The sequence below is a fragment of the Cucurbita pepo genome, chromosome 5 (genome assembly GCF_057944985.1).
Source record: "Cucurbita pepo subsp. pepo isolate OVF chromosome 5, ASM5794498v1, whole genome shotgun sequence".
Classification (NCBI taxonomy): Eukaryota; Viridiplantae; Streptophyta; class Magnoliopsida; order Cucurbitales; family Cucurbitaceae; genus Cucurbita; species Cucurbita pepo.
In genome coordinates, this window is record NC_141802.1 from 2,861,590 (window position 1) to 2,880,329 (window position 18,740).

Here is an 18,740-nt window from a genome sequence, read left to right on the forward strand (position 1 = left end):
ATTTATATTAATTTTAACAGTTCTTTGGACTGTTGGTGGATTCAACCTCTATAAAATACACCCCCCCCCCCCCCCCCCCCCCCCCAAAAAAAAAAGAAAAAAAATTAATAAACTAAAAGGATTTATATGTCCGATTCAATGCAGAACGATACATTTTCTTGTGGAGAATAGGAAATAACTTTTCTCGATTTCATTGATCTAGGTAGATTAGGAATGTTTCTCTTTTAGATCTTGTCTCCGTCCTTTAAGCCTTTATCTTTTGTTTCATATACTATTATTTTCTTTTCTGATTTCTACATATTTAATAAAACAGTTTGCATGTTTACTGAAACAGTAGTATAGTATTTCTTTATCAATATGTTCGTTTAAACCTACAGGTGTGTTGAAATTTTCTGTTCATGCATTTTTTTTTTTTAAAAAAAAAACCCTAAACTAAACAGGGAGCAAGCTTTTTGAGGAACTGGTTTCTTGTTGTGTAGTGGGATATTTATATTCATGGCCACCCTCTTGACTCTTGTAATATGGGGAGTAGGACAATGACAGGAATAGAGACTGATGTCTGCTAATATTTATTTGTTTATATTGCATCTTTATCTTGTAGTGGGCATTTTAATACTCCCTTGTTTAAATAATTTGAAATTCTGAACTGCATTTGACTAAGTTATTATGAATCTTAGTACACCATTGTAAGAGCAGGAAAAGTAAGCATATTTCACAGGTGGCACTCTACAATTCAGGGTAGAAAAGCTTCTCCTGCAGCTTCCAAGTGTAAGGTACATTTTCATTGAATGAAGCTGAGGGTGTCATGATTTTAAGGTACAATCATACCGATGGGTGCAGTTTTTTGTCTCAGGCAAGTGGCCCTTGTTCCACATATTACACGTCAATTTAATCATTAAATACCTCTTTTACGAAGATCACCCTCTTGTTAAAGTATCTCTCTGTCTTTTCTAGTTGCAGGGTTATGTTCCGGTCATGGTTGAAAGTATGGATAAGAAAAGTAGGGAATTTTAGTTACTTTCTTGATTGATATGAAGCTGGACAAAGTGAATAGGAGAAAAGAATGAGGTTGTAATGTTGAAAAAGGATCTTATCTCATTGTTATGATTGTCTAGGCCCCATTAAAATAATGGAGGAGCATCTTGAAAGAACACAATTACTTTCTTATTTTTTGGCTTCGACTTTGCTAATTATTTTTGCTAATTTTGAGTGCGTGGGTAACCCCATTTTCCCAAATCTAAGTGTTTGTAGATCACTGATTATAAATATTGACAGGAAAAAAAAAAAAAAAAAAAGTATTTGCAATGAGAATATATGTATACTTTTTATATCTCATCAATCATTGTCTGGGTTCATTACAGCTAAAGTTGCTTAGCATGATGATGAATTTGAATATCAATCTTCAAATTATGGTAGTTTCTAATCATTTTACATTTTTACAGTTTCTTTTTTACTTGTGATTCACGATATTTAATTTATATATTGGATAATCAACCCAAATGTAATTGAGATGATTATAACAATCATTAGTTTAAGGAAATTTTTACTCTCCATTTCTTTCTTCCATGTGTTTTAGCATATAACAATGATTCTAAATTTTCATTATTTGCTAATGATGCTTCTAATTAATGAAAGTTTTGAACTATGTCGTTACACGTTGAAGCTCAATTATTGAACCGAATCTACGAAAAGATCGTAGAAAGAGCATGATTTTGAACATTATGATGGGTACTAATTCCCCCATATGTGTTGAAGAGGTGGGTAGGTGATTTAAGAGAAGAAGGGGAATATAGATAGAATGAATAAGACAATAGAGAAACGAGTCACTTTCAGATGCCCCCCATGTCCAAAAAACACACGAACCTTGGGTAAGGAAAGTAGACATAGATCGACATGTCTATGGGAGTTCCGCCATGGGAGAGCATGCAAACAGTAAGAAAAAGGAACTCATTTACAAGGCATTAATGGAGAATAAGCCAAAGAGAAGAGAGAGAAATGAATTGTCTGTTGCATGAGAGATGTGGGTGTGGGGAGGGATGAGGGTTTGAAACAGTGGTAAATTGTAGGGACAATGGTGAGTGTTGGCAAATGGCGAGTTAGCCGACAAGGAAACCAAGACGTGACCACCAAAGCAAATGTTGGCCTCCTCATATACAAAATACTCTCTCTTATTATAATATATTTCATTCCCAAACACTCTAATTTCTCTTTCAATGTGACTCTCCCCATACGTTCTCCAATAGATATTGTCCTGTTTGAGCTTTCACTTTCGTGCTTTCCCTTAAAGTTTTTAAAACACGTATGCTGGGAAGAAGTCTCCACACTTTTATAAAGAATGTTTCGTTCTCCTCTTCAACAGACATGAGATCTTATATACACAGTGTCTTGGGATATGGCTCGTTATTATACCCTTTTCACACTGTTGAGTGAGTCGCTTGTTCTTTCAAATCCCAAGACTTGTGATATCACTCACTCTCTCTCACCCTTTGTTTGGCATATATATTTTTTGCTCATTGTTTAGTCATTCTCGTAGTAAGTGATTTTGGTTTTGTCCTTTATGATCTTCTCTCCTTCCCTTTTTTATATATCTCTTCCTACCCTTCTCTTCTTAAACCATCAACCATGGCTGATCCCTACTCCATCAATGCCTCTTCTTTTGGTTTATACCATTACTTCTCTTCTTCTTCTTCTTCTCCACCTTCTAATTCTAATCCTTTCTCTCCTTACGATCTCTTCTCGTTCTCTTACTCCAACGATGATAACGATAATAATAACAATACCCTAAAGAACCCGTCTTCCTCTCCTCGAGTTCTCCCGCTTTTAAGTTTAAGTCCCGTGAGACATGATCACCAAGATCACTCATTTTCTCGTAACAACAACAAGAACTTGTGTAGCCCTTGTGAAGAAGACGATGACGAGACGGTTACTGTCGCTTTGCATTTAGGGCTTCCATCGGCTCCGTCTTCGTCTTCTTCCTCTGATCTGATTTTGAGGCTTTCTTCAACTGAGATCTCGGATAAATTAGAAGGTCAATTAGAAGAAGCGGTTCCCGTCGTTGTTCCTAATTATTACTCGGTCTCGTCATCGTCTTCTTCCTCCGCAACTGGTGGTGGTGGACTCAATAAGGGTCAGTATTGGATTCCCACTCCAGCTCAAATTCTCATTGGTCCAACTCAGTTTTCTTGCCCTCTTTGCTTCAAAACCTTCAACAGATACAACAACATGCAGGTACTATCAAATCAAGCAAAACCCAGATGGGATTTCTTTAAAAAAAATTAAAATTTTGTTCTTTTAATTATTTTGTTCTTCACCTTTCTGATTCATTTTGATAATATTGCTGAAAAAGAGGAAAATTTTCTTCTTTTTGAAAATTTCTAGACCGATTTCAGCCTTTGGCTTTTGTTTGCTAACTCTGAATGACTAGGATAAAGAATATTTGCAGACCCTTTAAAGCCTTTCCTTTTTTTTCTTTTTTTTTTTTTTTTAAGTCGAGTTCATTAGCATGTATGATCATGTTCATCGCTCGAGATCAAATTCAAGTTAATTATTATTAATATCATGATGATATATTTTCAGGTCCATTTCAGAATAAGAACAGTAAATCCTTCTTTATGTGATTGAACAACACGAACCCATTATGCTCCATTCATGTTTTGTGAAATCATCTCAAGAAATTACTGCCTTAATTTCTTCAAATTTATGTGTAATTTAATTCCAAAAGCTTATTTCTTCATTTTTTTTTTTTTTTTACCCATTTGCTTTTCAAAATTGACCCGGAAGTTGATATCATTGATGACATACAAGAAAATATCCTCAGTGCTACAACTTTATATGTTTACTTTCAAAACCCTTACTTCATACAAATCTTTCAAACATATACATAAAATACTTCCAGTTTTAAACCCTTTCCTTATGTGTCTTAGATCTCGATGTTAGATCTCGAGTTAGATCCATAATGACAGTTGACTTTTCTTGACAAATGTTTTAGTTGTTGAACTAGGTTGAATTTTCTTGTTTTTTAAGGTTTTACTTATGTCTTAACTATTTAGTTATGCACGTACGATGTTTTTTTTTTTTTAAGGTTTTATTGATGTCTTAACTAGTTTTCTTGTTCTTTAAGGTTTTACTGATGTCTTAACTATTTAGCTAGGATCGATAGTAATAGACTTTTGTTGTTGTTATGATGACTCATTACAGATGCATATGTGGGGGCATGGATCACAATACAGAAAAGGGCCACAGTCACTAAGAGGAACACAGCCGACAGCCATGCTAAGGCTCCCATGTTATTGCTGTGCACCAGGGTGCAGAAACAACATAGACCATCCGAGGTCGAAGCCACTAAAAGACTTCCGAACCCTACAAACGCATTACAAAAGAAAGCATGGAATCAAGCCATTTACTTGTAGGAAATGTGGGAAAGCGTTTGCTGTTAGAGGGGATTGGAGAACCCATGAGAAGAACTGTGGGAAGCTTTGGCATTGCACTTGTGGGTCTGATTTTAAGCACAAAAGGTCTTTGAAAGATCACATCAAAGCCTTTGGACATGGACATGCAGCTTATGGGATTGACTCTTTTGACGAAGATGATGAGCCTGCTTCCGAGATCGAACACGATAACGACTTGTCTCACAGCAATGGAGATTGATTGATTGATTTTATAACATAATATGTTGTGAGTTTAATGTTTCCTCGCACAATTCTGATAGCTTTGTACTTTGACATTGGAGTTCATTTTGAATCATGCTTCTTTTTTCACCATGGCGTGCATATAACCAATTCGAGCATAGTTCAACAACTAAGACAAGAACTTTTGAGTCAAGCCTGAGCTCACTTGGCTCATTTAGCATATAACCAATTTGAGCATAGTTCAACAACTAAGTTTTTCATATAATCAATTTGAGCATAGTTCAACAACTAAGTTTTTCATATAACCAATTTGAGCATAGTTCAACCATTAAGACGATAACTTTTAAATCAAGTCTGAGCCCACTTGACTCATCTAGCATATAATCCATTCAAGCATAGTTCAACAACTAAGATAAGAACTTTTAAGTCAAGCTTGAGCCCACTTGACTCATCTAGCATATAACCAATTCGAGCATAGTTTAGCAACTAAGATAAGAACTTTTGAGTCTAAGTCTGAACCCACTTGACTTATCTAGCATATAACCGATTCGAGCATAGTTCAACCATTAAGACAAAGAGTTTTGAGACAGAGGGACTTATGGGAGTAGAGAGAGGGAGAAGGATAATAAGGAGGGTTTAATGAGATGTCATCTCAAGGAAGGTTGAGGTGCAGAAAGAGGACTGTAAAAAAAAAAAAAAAAAAAAAAAAAAAAAGGGAAGGGTAAATGAAAAGGAACAGTTATAGTAGTTATTAGGGAAAAGAGATTTAGAAAGATGAAATGAATGGTGATTTAACAGAACAGTAAAAACAAAGTATAAATATGCGATTCTTTTCTTGTTAAATCTGTACTCCTACATTTCCAGTGTTCTGTCTCGCAGCACTTATAACCATCTGTCTGCCATTCAGACATGATGGATCCAAGTTTCACCCTTCTACCTTTTTTTACTTTTACTTTAACTTTCACTTTTTTTTTTTTTTTTTTTAACAAAGCCACAGTACTTTTCTAAGGAGAGTTAAATATGAGTCGTAGTCAAACCAATTTGAACATAGTACAGTTGATAAAGTAAGTAAAGTCCAAATTTTGGCTTTATTGAAATGTTGTTGGTGATATGTCCTTTAGATGGAAGTTAATGGATTTAGTTCCCCACACATTGATTCATTCCTTACTTAGCTTTTGCTTTCTGTCTTTCTTTCGCTCTTTTTTTGAGACCATGAACTATAAACAACAACACAACCCTTTTTGATTTTATGTAAAATAATTCCAAATTAATTTAAATACCCACTTTTAATTAAATTAAATTAAATTAAAAAGAAAAGTAAAGATATTACGTATTATTATTAATAAACTTTTAGATTAATGAAAAAGATGGGCTTTTTCCCAAAGCAGATTTTTGTGAGTTCAAAAAGTTTTTAAGAAACGTAATATTCTCACAATAATATTTTAGCTCTCATAATTCCAATATGCTTTTTTTTCAAACCTTTGACTGAGTCAGCCCGAATTATCCCTTTTCCACACATTTATAAATGTCATTTCCTTCCCTAATAGTTTCAAAATTAAAAACTTACCATACCATGCATGCGTGCATGGTGCATACCATGTCAACTCAATCAATATCAACATGTCGTGACCGGTTAAACTTGGTTCATTGATTAGTAAAGCTCTAGTTGTTGATAAGGTTGGGACCATGGTCGGTCTATTTCCAGTTTGTGAACCGATAAGATCTCGACTATTGAAAAGGAAGAAGAAGATGAAGGGTTTATCAGTCCATACACTGTGTTGAAACATTGTTGAATCTAAAAGGTTTCTTTTTCCTCTTCCCAATAAAGCTTGGAGTTACTTTAATTTCTTTATTCCTCCAGCTTTAAACAAGATACACTCAAATGAGGCACATGAAAGTTATGGAACCCATGAATCTCTTCAACATACACCATTATTATTATTGTTGTTGTTGTTGTTGTTTTCATCAGCAAAATGGTTTAAGGTATATTTCCCCAACAAATTCCCTTTGATAAAGAAAATTTTAAAGTGTTGACAAGATTGGAATCCTTTGATACGCAAGCCCAGAGGACATCACAACGTTAAAGAAAGCACACAATCATGAGATGGGGCCATTCATACCAGAATCAACACTCATTTTACTCAACGCGCATATTCATTTTTTCACTTTCTGATGAGCTAAAGAGTTTATATTTGTCATTTACAACAATGAAATGACAGGGAACACAAGCTATACTATAAGCTCAAATCCTTCGGCAGGCTCATTTCCAGAAAATAAAGGCTGCAAAACCAGTGAGATTGCGACATTAGATACATGTATAGATCAAGTAGAATGAAACAAGGATGAACGAACGAGCCACACGCGACTCGAACCATGTTTTCTTACCTTGCGGACATACAGGCCATTCCTAAGAAGACGACCTTCACGGCTTGCTTCGGTCCAGCATAATCAAATGCCAAAGGTAACATTTCATGCAGAGTTAGGAACGCCATTACTCCACCAACTGGAAATAATGAAACACATACAATAAAACAGAGTCCAAAAGAAGAATTCAAAACGTAATCCTGGAGCTCCTAATACAGGTAGGTAGGTATCATGTTTTACCATACCAGATCCTAGTAGACCTTCAAGAATTTCAGGACTCAAGCTGCTTGGAAACAAGTAGGCTGTACACAAAAAAAGTGCAGTTATAATCATAAATCTGCCAGTATAATCAATACATTTGGGCAAATGTCTCATACTTTAAGCCCGTAAATGATATCAATATCCAACATTGAAGAGGCTCAAGCCCACCGCTATCAGATTTTTAAAACGCGTATGCTAGAGAGAGGTTTCCACACCCTTATAAAGAAAGTTTCGTTCCCCTCTCCAACCGATGTGAGATCTCACACTAACATTGATACGTTGCTTACTATTACATTAATGTATAACTATCACTTGGGAAAATAAGTGTTTAGGGAAAGAACATGTAGATTCAGCTTGTATTTGATGCAGGTGGACTTACCTACAATTATAACACCAAGGGGCTCAGCAAAGCCAGAGAGAGTAGCCAACTTGAATGCCTGCCATTTGCTGAGACCAACAAACCAACTATAAATTTACAACATTCGATCCTTTCAATTACATATGGTGAAAACCTTGACTTCACCCCAATTCATAGCATAAGCTGAAATTAAGTACTAACCTCTGTGTAGCAAAATAAACAGGAAGCGCAACAGCTACACCCTGCATAATAATACAAGACAAATCATACATAATTTCCTACTGGCATTGCACGTAGTAGTTCATTTTTATTTCAGCATCAATAGAAGTCCAAAGAAACTGATCGACTGAATCATGATAACGAGAGGTATTATGTAACAACCCAAGCCCACCGGTAGCAAATATTGTCCTCTTTGGGCTTTCCCTTTCGGGCTTCCTCTCAAAGTTTTTAAAATGCGTCTGCTAGGAGGAGGTTTCCACACCCTTATGTTCTCCTTTCCAACCAACCTGGGATCTCACATGTTACAACGTGTTTATAATTATGACATCTAAAACAAACACTTTCACACACCTTTTGAGTTCTTATCTGTTTAAAATTGAAACAGGGAAAGATTTGGAACAAACAAGACAAGGTAGAACATTCATTGTTACGACCAAGAAATTTAATATTAACCGTCACGCAAATGTAAGAGAACCAATGTCCACCGACCAGTGACAACGTCCCAAGTTAGAGACAATACCTCTGGTATATTGTGCAAGGCAATGGCTAAGGCTAAGTTCAGACCAACACGAAGACCCTACATAAGATCGCCAACGAATAAGCAATATGTCTCAGAAAAACCAAAAACGATAAGATTGCCAACAAATTCCCCGTGGATCTTCCTTTATAAATCTCCAAATCAGTGAAGAATAATAGTTGTTATACAAATATATACTACATTATCCAAGTTAAATTAAAGAAGGGATACGCTACGATATACCTTAATCGATCCAAGAAAAACAGCCATTCCTTCTGGAAAGTTATGTAAGCTTATGCCTGCATTTCAGTAAACTAAATCAATGATGTTTTCACTTCTCAGGACGTGTGGTTCTATGGTGAAAGTAAATTGTTCAAGAGCATCGTTCCATGTATTTGCCTAAGCACTCAACTAGCTTGACCATCGAGTTTAAATAAACCGACACGTTTCTGGAAAAATTGATAGAGAACATAAACTTATACCATTCGTACATGGTAGTTGTATGAGTACCTATTGCTGTTATTATGCCACTGAATAGAACCTGACGACGATGCTTTTTCATAACATCCTTTCCCCCATCATCCTCGTCCTGTTAATCCAATATAGTGTCAAATTCTAGAGATAAATTGATATCAATCTTTTTAATAATGCTTTGCTACCTTGTTTCTTTTGATATCTGAACCAGGAGCAAGTGTGGGTTCTGGGACAAAATGAGTAACAAAAGCAAACGAGATCACACCTGCAAAAAACTGTAGTACCAACAACATGTCATTTTGAAGTGTACATGTAGAAATCATTCAATCAAGGCTTATGACAAATACCCAAAGATTTCCTTTCAAGAACCCAATTGAATTAATAGCATTATGAGCTAAATCCAGGAACGAAATGCTCAGCATTAAACCAGCAGCAAAGCCCTGCAATTAAGACCAGGTCATTTAGACGAATCCAGGATTGAATTTATGCTACAAAGCTACACTCCCACTCCAAAACAACCAAAAAATGAAACTTCCAAGCATCACCTGTAAGAGACCGAGCATCTTCAGATTTGGGGCACCGCTAAGAATCACCAAAAGTGCACCTGTTCCAAATGTTATGAACACGAATGAGTCTGGTGCTTTAAAATGCTCATGGACCAGAAGTGATGAGCAGGTGTCAAGGCTCAATAGGGACACCATGCCATTACGAATTGTAAATAACTAAGTCCCCAAATTTAAAGATTATGTGTTCACTATGTGAAAGATTCTACATATGATTCAAGAAACATTTCAAATTAATTTGGCCTCAAGACCCAACTACCAAATACTTCAAAACATAACCAAAGATGATCAAGAACAAAGAACAAACGAAAATAAAACAAGAAACAGACAACCCCCACAAAGCATATTAAAGAGAAAAAACTTCGACTGACCTAGAGAAGTACTGAATCCACCAACAAGCGAAAGTGCAAGAGCTACCAACACCTGAGAAGCCATCGATGCCTTCTTGGGTCGTACGCCCAATTCAAAGGCGTCGATAAGAACAGCAAGAAACCCCCCGAAAAGATTGGAGGGTCTTTATAGCTTCCAAATTGAAAGAAAATGGCGAAAGAAAGCTAAGAACAGGACGAATGTCGAAGGGGTATTAGGCGGACGAGTGAGAGAGGCGAGTGACTGGTAGAATGAGCGACGAATTTGGCGCCGGAAGCGACGCAGTATATATAGGGATTAAAGGAAGTCGATTGCGCGCGTGGGGGAATCATTATGGCGAAAGGAAGAGATGGTTTGGGAAAGTGGTCCAAGAAAGTTGGGATTTTTGGTATCGGTTTCGGCTTATGAGTCCATTATTCCTGTTTATCTTACATACTGGTTTATCCTTAACTTATGCTTCCATTCCTTCTATATCCCCTATGCTTCCTAAAACTATATCATTTAATTTGCTTCACTTTTCATTCAATCTTTCATTTTTATTCTTCCAACTCAAACCTTTTCTCTTCTTTCCTTCAATATTGTATTACATGTGTGTGTATATTGTTATACGATGAAAGTCCCACATCGGCTAATTTAGGGTGTTAGACGAACACGACTCTCCACAATGGGGAAGCCCATAGGGAATGATCGTGGGTTTTTATAATCAATGAATACTCTCAGGTATGAGGCCTTTAAAGCAGCCCATAGAGGGAATGATCGTGGGTTTATAATCAAGGAATTCTCTCTTCATTAGCACGAGGCCTTTGGAAAGCCAAAGCAAAGCAATTAGTGCTTATAAACAAAGTGACAATATTGGTAGTCGTATTCGTCTAACAAGAAAAAAAACAATTAGTGCTTATAAACAAAGTGACAATATTGGTAGTCGTATTCGTCTAACAAGAAAAAAAAGAAATTAAAATAAGTTGGGCGTGGGTTGATTCTAAACAACCAATAGAAAGAAGGCACGTGGATAAGAGGGTTCTGTGCTTGATATAATCCATTTTATTAACTACAGCGTTGTAAGCCTATACACGGGCAGAGAGAAGAAAACGCTCTCTTTCTCTCTCTTCTCTCTGGCTCTGCTTCTATTTCCTCAGTGATTCTAAAACTGTTCAGGTTAGGTTTTCAAATTCCTTCCTCTATTTGCGCCAATTTGTTTGGATTACATCTTAATTTTTCTGTTTTTAGTGATTACTCCCGAGTAATTCCACTTCGCCTCTGATTTCCTTTTGTCGTTTCTTATATATTTTATATTCGTTAGAAGCCGGGGTTTAATTTCCATGGGATTCTGAGTTCTTCGATCGAGCATAAAGATTCGTCTATCAGAGATATCTATCGTCAGGTTAGGGCTTATGTTCTGTACCTCGTGTTGGTTTCACTGAATACTCCTATTGAACTATGATGTTCAGTTGTTGTATATGAACAGAGTGGAGCTCTGGGTAACTCTTATAGACTTCTAATATTGTGATTTTGGGTTTCCCTGTTAGTGTTCGGCGGCAGTTAGGTTTTTTTATTGCCTACTGATTAGTGTTCGTGGTTTTGCCAGACTGTGGATTCCATCGAAACATATTAATTTTTTTTTTCATGTGATTCTATCTGGTGATTGTATTAGAAGTCTCGTATGAACGTTCTCTTGTGCAATTCGAATACTAGAAATGCGGAACACGTGAGAACGGTTGTGAAATTTAGCTTTAAATCACTAGAGCGAGACAGTCCCTTTGTTCTCCTTTAAACAGTCCTCTCTCGGTTAACCATTTCAACTAGGAAAACCACCCCTCTCTGTCTTAACTAACATCTTGTGCATAAATTTCATGTGGAAGGCAAAGTAAGGTTTAAGAATTCCTCAACACAGGATGGATGAGGGGGCTTTAATGAGGATGGAACTTAGGCTTCTTGACTTCCATTTTATCTTTTCCTACTTACCAGTCTCACTCTCGATAGTATCAACTCAACTGCTTAAAAGCATGTCCCTTTGCTGAAAGATGAATGTGGCAGAATAATTGGTGGTTCAAAGATTTAAATATGGTGAATATTTGTTCAATGATCTGTTGTTTTGGCTAAACTTAGTATTCAATATCTAAACTACAAGTCAAATTTGTTTTCTTTAGAAATTGATCTAACTATTTATTTCAAGTTTATTTGGCACGGCTTGCATCAGGCACCGCAGCCAACCGCCACCATCTTCCATCCCGATATATGACGTAAATTATCTTCATTGTCGGCATAAACTTATCTATATCAATGTATTGTTTGTAGTTAAAATTTGGAATGGTAGTGTGTTAAGAGTACTAAGTGATATTAAGTAGAAGTTGAGGACCAGAGTGATATAGATAGAAGTTTATGAACGAAATTGTGTAATTGGTCTTTGGAGCTTATTATACTTTTCCACATTATAGGTGCTTCATGCTTTTAAATATAAAGGTAGTCCATCTCAAATTTTGTTTATATTGTTTCACTTTTGTTTTTCAGAAAAATATATTGCATCCTACTTCCTTCAACTATAATTATTGTGTGCGTAACTGGGTTTATTTCAATGGCATCTCTGTTTGAGAACGTACTTATTAGACAATGGATTGGAATTTTCTCATAGCGTTGTGAGATAAATAATTGTAGACATACCCCCCCCCCAAAAAAAAAAAAAAAACACAATAACAATAATAAAAATAATAATATTAATGCATAGATCCCTTCCATACCCTGATTTTGGTTCAAGGTTTAGTATCCTTTATAATGTTTACAGTGTAGGAACTACATGAGATATTTTATATTCCAAGTGATTGGCCTACATGGTTTTGAGCCAAACCATAATCATTATGCCCCCACTGATTGGGTTTAGGTAATTTTTGCTTCAAATTGCATCTTCTTTTCTTTTTGAGTGTTTCTGAAGTGATTTTAATGCAGTATACTCTAAATGATGGATCCCCATGATGAGGCTGGATGCCAAGCTCCTCCAGAAGGTCCTTTCCTGTGCATCAACAATTGTGGCTTCTTCGGCAGCGCAGCCACTAAGAACATGTGCTCCAAGTGTCACAAGGACATGATGCTGAAACAAGATCATGCTAAGCTTGCTGCTTCATCTATTGAAAATCTTGTCAATGGATCATCTAGTAGCAACAAGGAAATGCCTGAAAGTGTTGCCAATGGTGCCATTTCTCTGGAACCAAAGACTAGTCAATCACATGCACTGCCTGCAATGGGATCTGTGGAGGGCGAAGAAGAAAAACCCAAGGAGGGACCAAAACGTTGCAACAGTTGCAAGAAGCGTGTTGGGTTAACAGGCTTCAATTGTCGATGCGGTAATGTATTTTGTGTAGTTCATCGCTACTCTGACAAACATGACTGCCCCTTCGATTACCACATGGCTGCACAAAATGCCATATCCAAAGCCAACCCTGTTGTCAAGGCTCAGAAGCTCGATAAGATCTAGATTTCTTAGGACGAGTTTGTGTCCTAAATTGATGCTATCCAGCTGTGAGGTGGTTTCTGATTTGCTTCAAATCTATGTATCGTCGCTTTATGTTCATATATATGCTGAAGAGATTGCAGTTCCAATATATCTGAATTCTGAAAAATCTATTTGCTTGTGATTCGTTGTTTGTGCTTTTTGCAATGGACATCATCGTTACCGGTCTGGTACCGCTTTCTCTTTGCGTATTGTAGCTGTTCCGCTTGAGTACGAGTACCCTTCCTGTGTACAATTTTTCGATGCCCTTATGTTTGGTCTTCTAAGCTGTTGTTCTGATCTTAATTTGTATCATCTTGTCAAGGAGTTAGCTTGAACAAAATCTTGCAGCCTACTCGAAATTGTCTGATGTGAATGACAAGACTCGATGGCCTTTTCAACCTGTATTGCAAATCTACCATGCACTAAATTGGTATAAACTCATCGGTTTCTGATTTAACATTATTCTTATGGGGTTGAAATTATATCCATTTATAAATGCTAGACTATCAATAGACGATATTATTCTTTTAATAGATGAATTTGTTATATTGGCTTTGCTTTCTTTGAAATTTGGACTGTTATGTCATGTCCATTAGCAGGTTCCAGATGGTTGTAAGATTATGGACAAGAAGCATAAAGCTGAGCACTTGATCTCTGTTCAAGTATAGCCTGTTTTAATTTGCATTTAAAATTGAGCTTGATTCTGGGTGTCAGATAATGTTCGGTGAAAAGCATGTTTGCAGAGCATAGAAGGGTTCTGTTTTTGTTTTGATTGTTGAAAGCTAAGTGGCATTGAATAGTTAACGAAGGAAAAAGGGTTAGAGCTTTTCTGTTGTAAAGGGAATATCAGGTTAGTGGACCCCTTATCGAATAGGAGAATTTTTTAGTTACAGAGGGAGGGAAAGGCAATAGGCAATAGGCAATGGTTAAATTACCATTTGAAGTGTTTAGTTTTTTGTGGGATTGCATAGAAAACGAGAGAGTGGCATGCACATGCCCTTGGAGAGGCATGTCTCCTGGGAATTAACAATTTTCAACTCATCATCCCAATTCTGTCGCACTGAATTCATCCTGTTCTGTTTTATTTTATTAGGTGTGTTCTCATCCAAAAACCCTAAACCCTAATCCTAACCCTAACCTTAACCCTAGAATTGAAATGGAGATGTTTAGCAGTTCCCCGGCGATCGCTCCCATTTGGTCTTCGAAAAACTCCCCCTCCCACCTTACTTTTTGTATGGGTACTCGTGTGCATCATTCTCCATAAATAAGTACCATACCCTCTTCTTCCCTCCTTATTTACCTTCCCTATCCCTCTCAAATTCAATAAAGTCTTTATACCATAACCGACACGTGTGAGTCACATTCCTCCGAATCTGGGAGCAGAACATGAACCGTCGTGTTGACCAGAAAATGACGGTGGTTAATCCACCAATTTGATTGTTGTTGTTGGGGGCTTTGACGGGTGCGAAAACCAATTGGGCGGTCAACAGATTGAAACATGGGGAGTCCCGCTAAATCTTTTGAGAGATATTCATTAATCTTTCCTTTTACCCTCTTCTTCTTCCCTGTTTTACCTCTGTTCCTGAAGAAAATGGGGTCCATCAGTTCAAACAATTGCCTTTCCTTTCCACTTTCACCCACTAATCCTTCATTCTCCTTGCCCGAAATCCCATTTCAAGCCCCCCATGGTATGTATGTTAATACATTCACAAATCCCTCTTGCATATCAATCTTGGATTGACCATTTTTTGTCTCTGTTTTTGTAGAGTGGAATCGGATAAGTAGTGAAGGCGGTGGTGAAGCTCCAAAAGTTGCAGACTTTTTAGGTGTAAGCAAGGCAGAAAATGAGACACATCTCATGGGGTTTAATGAAATTCATACAGATTACTTGTTCCCAATCACACCATTTAATGTGGACTCCACCACTTCCAATTCAAATAGTTTGCAGTGTTTGAGTCTTTCAATGGGGAGTGGGAACCCTAAACCCACCCTCCGACCACTTAACACCACTCTACATGTCACCCCCACAAGAACTTCGGACACTCTTGGGCACAGAACTTCAATCTATCGCGGTGTCACCAGGTTTACCCGTTTATAATATAATCTTCAATTCTGAATTTAGGATTTGTGAGTTATTATATATTGTATATTTTTGTAGGCATCGATGGACGGGGAGATATGAAGCACATTTGTGGGATAATAGTTGTAGGAGGGAAGGGCAGTCAAGGAAGGGTCGTCAAGGTCAACTCTTTATTTTATATTTATATTTATATTTATATATATATATATATATATATATATATATATTAAAGTTTCAAAGCCTAACTTTTTTTTTTTTACTTTCTTGCATGCTCGTCTTTGTCTCTCCCATCATCTCTCGATCAGTCTATTTGGGTGAGTATTACTTCGAATATTTTCTCCTATTTCTAGGATTTAATTTGTAGTTTATAGTTCATAAATGAAAATCAGATTTTCAATCCATTATTAATATATATATATATATTATATAAAACAAGATTTTAAGGTTTTGTTTGTTTGTAAATGATGATGGGCTCAGGAGGGTATGATAAAGAAGACAAAGCTGCTAGGGCTTATGATCTTGTTGCGTTGAAGTACTGGGGAACATCCACCACTACAAACTTTCCTGTAATTAACTACTTTAATTTGTTGAGATTTTCTATAACGACCCATATCCACCGCTAGTAGATATTGTCTTCTTTGAATTTTCTTTTTCGTGCTTCTCTTCGAGGCTTTAAAACGCGCGTCTATCAGGGAAAAGTTTCCACACCCTTGTAAACAATGGTTTGTTCTCCTCCCTAACCAATGTAGGACATCACAATCCATCCCCTTTCCCACGTTGGTGGGGGAACAGAACAAACCACCATTTATAAAAGTGTAGAAACCTTCCCCTAGCAAATGCGTTTTAAAAGGACAATATATGCTAGGACAATATATGCTAGCGGTGTGCCTGGTACATTTTCATTACCTTATTTGCTTTTTAATTTGAATTTGAATCTGCAGATTAGTAAGTATGAGAAGGAAGTGGAGGAAATGAAGCACATGACAAGACAAGAATTTGTGGCTGCCATTAGAAGGTTATTCTATCAACACTATTGTTAATCAATCAATCAATTGTGTTTTTTTTTTTTTTTTAATCACATTCTAAATAATAAATATAAATATTGCTGATTTCAGGAAGAGTAGTGGGTTTTCAAGGGGTGCATCAATGTATCGTGGTGTTACAAGGTTCAAAATTTCCCATTTTTTTGGAATTATTTATTGTTCATAATAATTAATTATTATTAGAATGTGATGTGTTGTGGGGTTAATTAAAATAGGCACCACCAGCATGGAAGATGGCAGGCCAGGATTGGACGAGTGGCTGGAAACAAAGATCTTTATTTGGGAACTTTCAGTAAGCTCTCAACATTATAGCCTATCTATTATTTGTTTAAGATTAGCATTGTATTATTTGATAGGCACCGAAGAGGAAGCGGCGGAAGCATATGACATAGCCGCCATCAAATTCAGAGGGCTTAACGCAGTCACAAACTTCGACATGAGTCGTTATGACGTGAAGAGCATATTGGACAGCAATTCTGTCCCTATTGGCGGTGGTGCGGCCAAGCGCCTGAAGGAAGCCCAGGCCATGGAAGCCTCTCGAAAGCGTGAGGAAATGATGATTGCTCTTGGTGCTTCCTCCTCCTCCTCTAATTCCTCCAATCATAGGCTTCTTCACTCACCCAATTTCACCCAGCCTTTGCTTTCTCTTCAAAATCACCATGAAATTTCTCCCTACGCCCACGATCCGGCGTCGTTTCACCACTCCACTTATTCCCACTATGGTAACAACACTCATCCGTTTTACGGCGGCGGCGGAGACAGTAGTGGAGGGTACCTTGGAAGTGCGTTAGGGATGGGGTGTACGTCGGGGGATGAATACGCGTTGGTTAAGGTGGATTACGATATGCCTAATTCTGACGGTGGTGGGTATGGGAGCTGGTCCGAGGATTCGGTTCAGGGTTTCAACAATGGGGGGTTTTGAATGTCTCCTGACGTCATCTCGATGATGTTTATTAGACTGCACCAATGCTTCCTTATGGCCCAAACCTCATGTGGGCTGCTGCTTCCATGCATTCATAATTTTTTTTTCTTCTTCTCTCTCTCTCTCTCTAGTACTATAATTAAGATTGGATTGGACGGATTAATTTCTGGACCAATAATATTAAGTATGTTACATTAATAATTAAAATCTCATAAAACTCAAATATCAAACATTTATTAGTCACCGTGCATTTTTATGATAATTTTAAAAGTAGGGTTTGGTTGACCTGACAAAAAAATGTCAATTCATGAACATATCTAAATTTGATTTTATAGTTTGGATAATCGAGATTTCGAGTCATATAAATACTTCTATTCTATATTACATAAATATTATATGAGGGTTTTATCACACCACTATAAAAACTATTTTTAAATTTTAAATTATAGGAATTAAATTCTAATTTTTAAGAAAGAGGATTGAAAATAAACTTGTTGCTTTAAATAAACATGTAAATATCATACTCAAACTTCATTTTCATTATCATTTGTCTTTTGTTTAAAGACACGTTTCTTTTTTAATACTTCAACATTATTATTCTTTTTTCTTTTATTATTATTAAACTATAAATTTGTCCTATTATCGTAATTAGAAAAATATATTTTTTTTTTCTAAACTACAAATATTATATTATATTATATGTAATGAACGAAGGTTAATAATTTAATAGGGTGATTAAAAATGTAAATAATGCATTAATAATTTCATAAATAATATACGAGAATCATTGAACTCTTGAAGATCCATAATAATTACAAATTTTTCAGGGGCATTTTGGTTATTTTAGTCGCTCGGCCACATCATTATGACACATAATACACACTCGCATACTTATTTTCTTTTAAAAAAAGATTATAGACTAAAGTAAATGTCTTAATTATAAAATTAAATATTAAAAAAAATTATATATTTTTAATAGGGAAATCATGGCCGACAAAGTGTATTTAACTTTTACCTTTAAAGTATACATTTGTTTCAAAGTTTGACATTTGGTTGAGTGGAGGCAATATAATTACCCCTCCCTTTTTTTTAATTTTATTTATTTGAAAAACAATAAATAAATAAAATGAGAAAAGAAAGCTCACACTTTTGGTTGCTATGTCTCTATTTAATCAGGTGAAATGATGCCCCGACAGGAATACAATTTATGAAACTTTATAAACTTAATTTATCTCACATAAATTAAAACATTAATAAGTGGGGTTTTTCTGTCCCCTAAAATCTATTATTTCTTCAACAACAAGTTTAAATTTTTAAGATTATAATAGTTAAAAAAATAATTAATATTTACCCATTTGAGTTAATACTATAATGTAATTAAGATTATAATTGTTTTAATTTTTCATAAATACCATACTCAATAAACATTTCAATCATTAATTATCGAATCTTTGTAAC

The 18,740-nt window shown here is 36.1% G+C and overlaps 4 protein-coding genes across 8 annotated transcripts; 3 read left to right on the forward strand and 1 right to left on the reverse strand.

Annotated features, from left to right (window-relative positions):
• The first annotated feature begins 2,541 nt into the window (after positions 1–2,541).
• On the forward strand, positions 2,542–4,755 carry LOC111795009 (zinc finger protein WIP4). The gene is made up of 2 exons (XM_023677231.2): positions 2,542–3,228; positions 4,198–4,755. Exons 1-2 carry the CDS (start codon positions 2,623–2,625, stop codon positions 4,645–4,647), a joined length of 1,056 nt encoding a protein of 351 aa, XP_023532999.1. The 5' UTR covers positions 2,542–2,622; the 3' UTR covers positions 4,648–4,755.
• Positions 4,756–6,745: 1,990 nt separating this feature from the next.
• LOC111794726 (zinc transporter ZTP29) lies at positions 6,746–10,171 on the reverse strand. The gene is made up of 12 exons (XM_023676845.2): positions 9,756–10,171; positions 9,367–9,425; positions 9,169–9,261; positions 9,007–9,096; positions 8,858–8,936; positions 8,591–8,646; positions 8,351–8,407; positions 7,813–7,853; positions 7,633–7,700; positions 7,238–7,294; positions 7,014–7,131; positions 6,746–6,908 (listed from the first exon to the last, which is right to left on the reverse strand). The coding sequence occupies exons 1-12, from the start codon at positions 9,817–9,819 to the stop codon at positions 6,863–6,865; spliced, it is 828 nt and encodes a 275-aa protein (XP_023532613.1). The 5' UTR covers positions 9,820–10,171; the 3' UTR covers positions 6,746–6,862.
• Positions 10,172–10,752: 581 nt separating this feature from the next.
• On the forward strand, positions 10,753–13,440 carry LOC111794727 (zinc finger A20 and AN1 domain-containing stress-associated protein 8). 3 transcript variants are annotated; one of them, XM_023676847.2, is made up of 3 exons: positions 10,753–10,908; positions 11,054–11,134; positions 12,694–13,440. In XM_023676847.2, the coding sequence occupies exon 3, from the start codon at positions 12,704–12,706 to the stop codon at positions 13,217–13,219; it is 516 nt and encodes a 171-aa protein (XP_023532615.1). In that variant the 5' UTR covers positions 10,753–10,908; positions 11,054–11,134; positions 12,694–12,703; the 3' UTR covers positions 13,220–13,440. The 3 variants fall into 3 exon arrangements, with proteins under 3 accessions (XP_023532615.1, XP_023532618.1, XP_023532617.1); XM_023676849.2 differs by having other exon boundaries at positions 10,810–10,908; positions 11,057–11,134; XM_023676850.2 differs by lacking the exon at positions 11,054–11,134 and having other exon boundaries at positions 10,806–10,908.
• Positions 13,441–13,587: 147 nt separating this feature from the next.
• Positions 13,588–17,433, forward strand: LOC147792629 (AP2-like ethylene-responsive transcription factor PLT1). 3 transcript variants are annotated; one of them, XM_087123968.1, is made up of 6 exons: positions 13,588–13,667; positions 13,834–14,925; positions 16,259–16,332; positions 16,433–16,483; positions 16,576–16,652; positions 16,717–17,433. In XM_087123968.1, exons 2-6 carry the CDS (start codon positions 14,923–14,925, stop codon positions 17,280–17,282), a joined length of 771 nt encoding a protein of 256 aa, XP_086980094.1. In that variant the 5' UTR covers positions 13,588–13,667; positions 13,834–14,922; the 3' UTR covers positions 17,283–17,433. The 3 variants fall into 3 exon arrangements, with proteins under 3 accessions (XP_086980094.1, XP_086980093.1, XP_086980092.1); XM_087123967.1 differs by having other exon boundaries at positions 13,837–14,925; XM_087123966.1 differs by lacking the exons at positions 13,588–13,667; positions 13,834–14,925 and adding an exon at positions 15,762–15,883.
• The last annotated feature ends 1,307 nt before the right edge of the window (positions 17,434–18,740 follow it).

Excerpts from the sequence above, each read along its gene's own strand:
- LOC147792629 (XM_087123966.1), top strand. The coding sequence starts at position 15,779 with ATGATGATGGGCTCAGGAGGGTATGATAAAGAAGACAAAGCTGCTAGG. Across the intron at positions 15,884-16,258 it reads CCACCACTACAAACTTTCCT|ATTAGTAAGTATGAGAAGGA; the intron begins GTAATTAACTAC and ends TTGAATCTGCAG. Across the intron at positions 16,653-16,716 it reads TCTTTATTTGGGAACTTTCA|GCACCGAAGAGGAAGCGGCG; the intron begins GTAAGCTCTCAA and ends ATTATTTGATAG.
- LOC111795009 (XM_023677231.2), top strand. The coding sequence starts at position 2,623 with ATGGCTGATCCCTACTCCATCAATGCCTCTTCTTTTGGTTTATACCAT. Across the intron at positions 3,229-4,197 it reads ACAGATACAACAACATGCAG|ATGCATATGTGGGGGCATGG; the intron begins GTACTATCAAAT and ends GACTCATTACAG.
- LOC111794727 (XM_023676847.2), top strand. The coding sequence starts at position 12,704 with ATGATGGATCCCCATGATGAGGCTGGATGCCAAGCTCCTCCAGAAGGT.
- LOC111794726 (XM_023676845.2), bottom strand. The coding sequence starts at position 9,819 with ATGGCTTCTCAGGTGTTGGTAGCTCTTGCACTTTCGCTTGTTGGTGGA. Across the intron at positions 9,097-9,168 it reads TCTTGAAAGGAAATCTTTGG|TTTTTTGCAGGTGTGATCTC; the intron begins GTATTTGTCATA and ends TTGGTACTACAG. Across the intron at positions 8,408-8,590 it reads TTTTTCTTGGATCGATTAAG|GGTCTTCGTGTTGGTCTGAA; the intron begins GTATATCGTAGC and ends GATCTTATGTAG.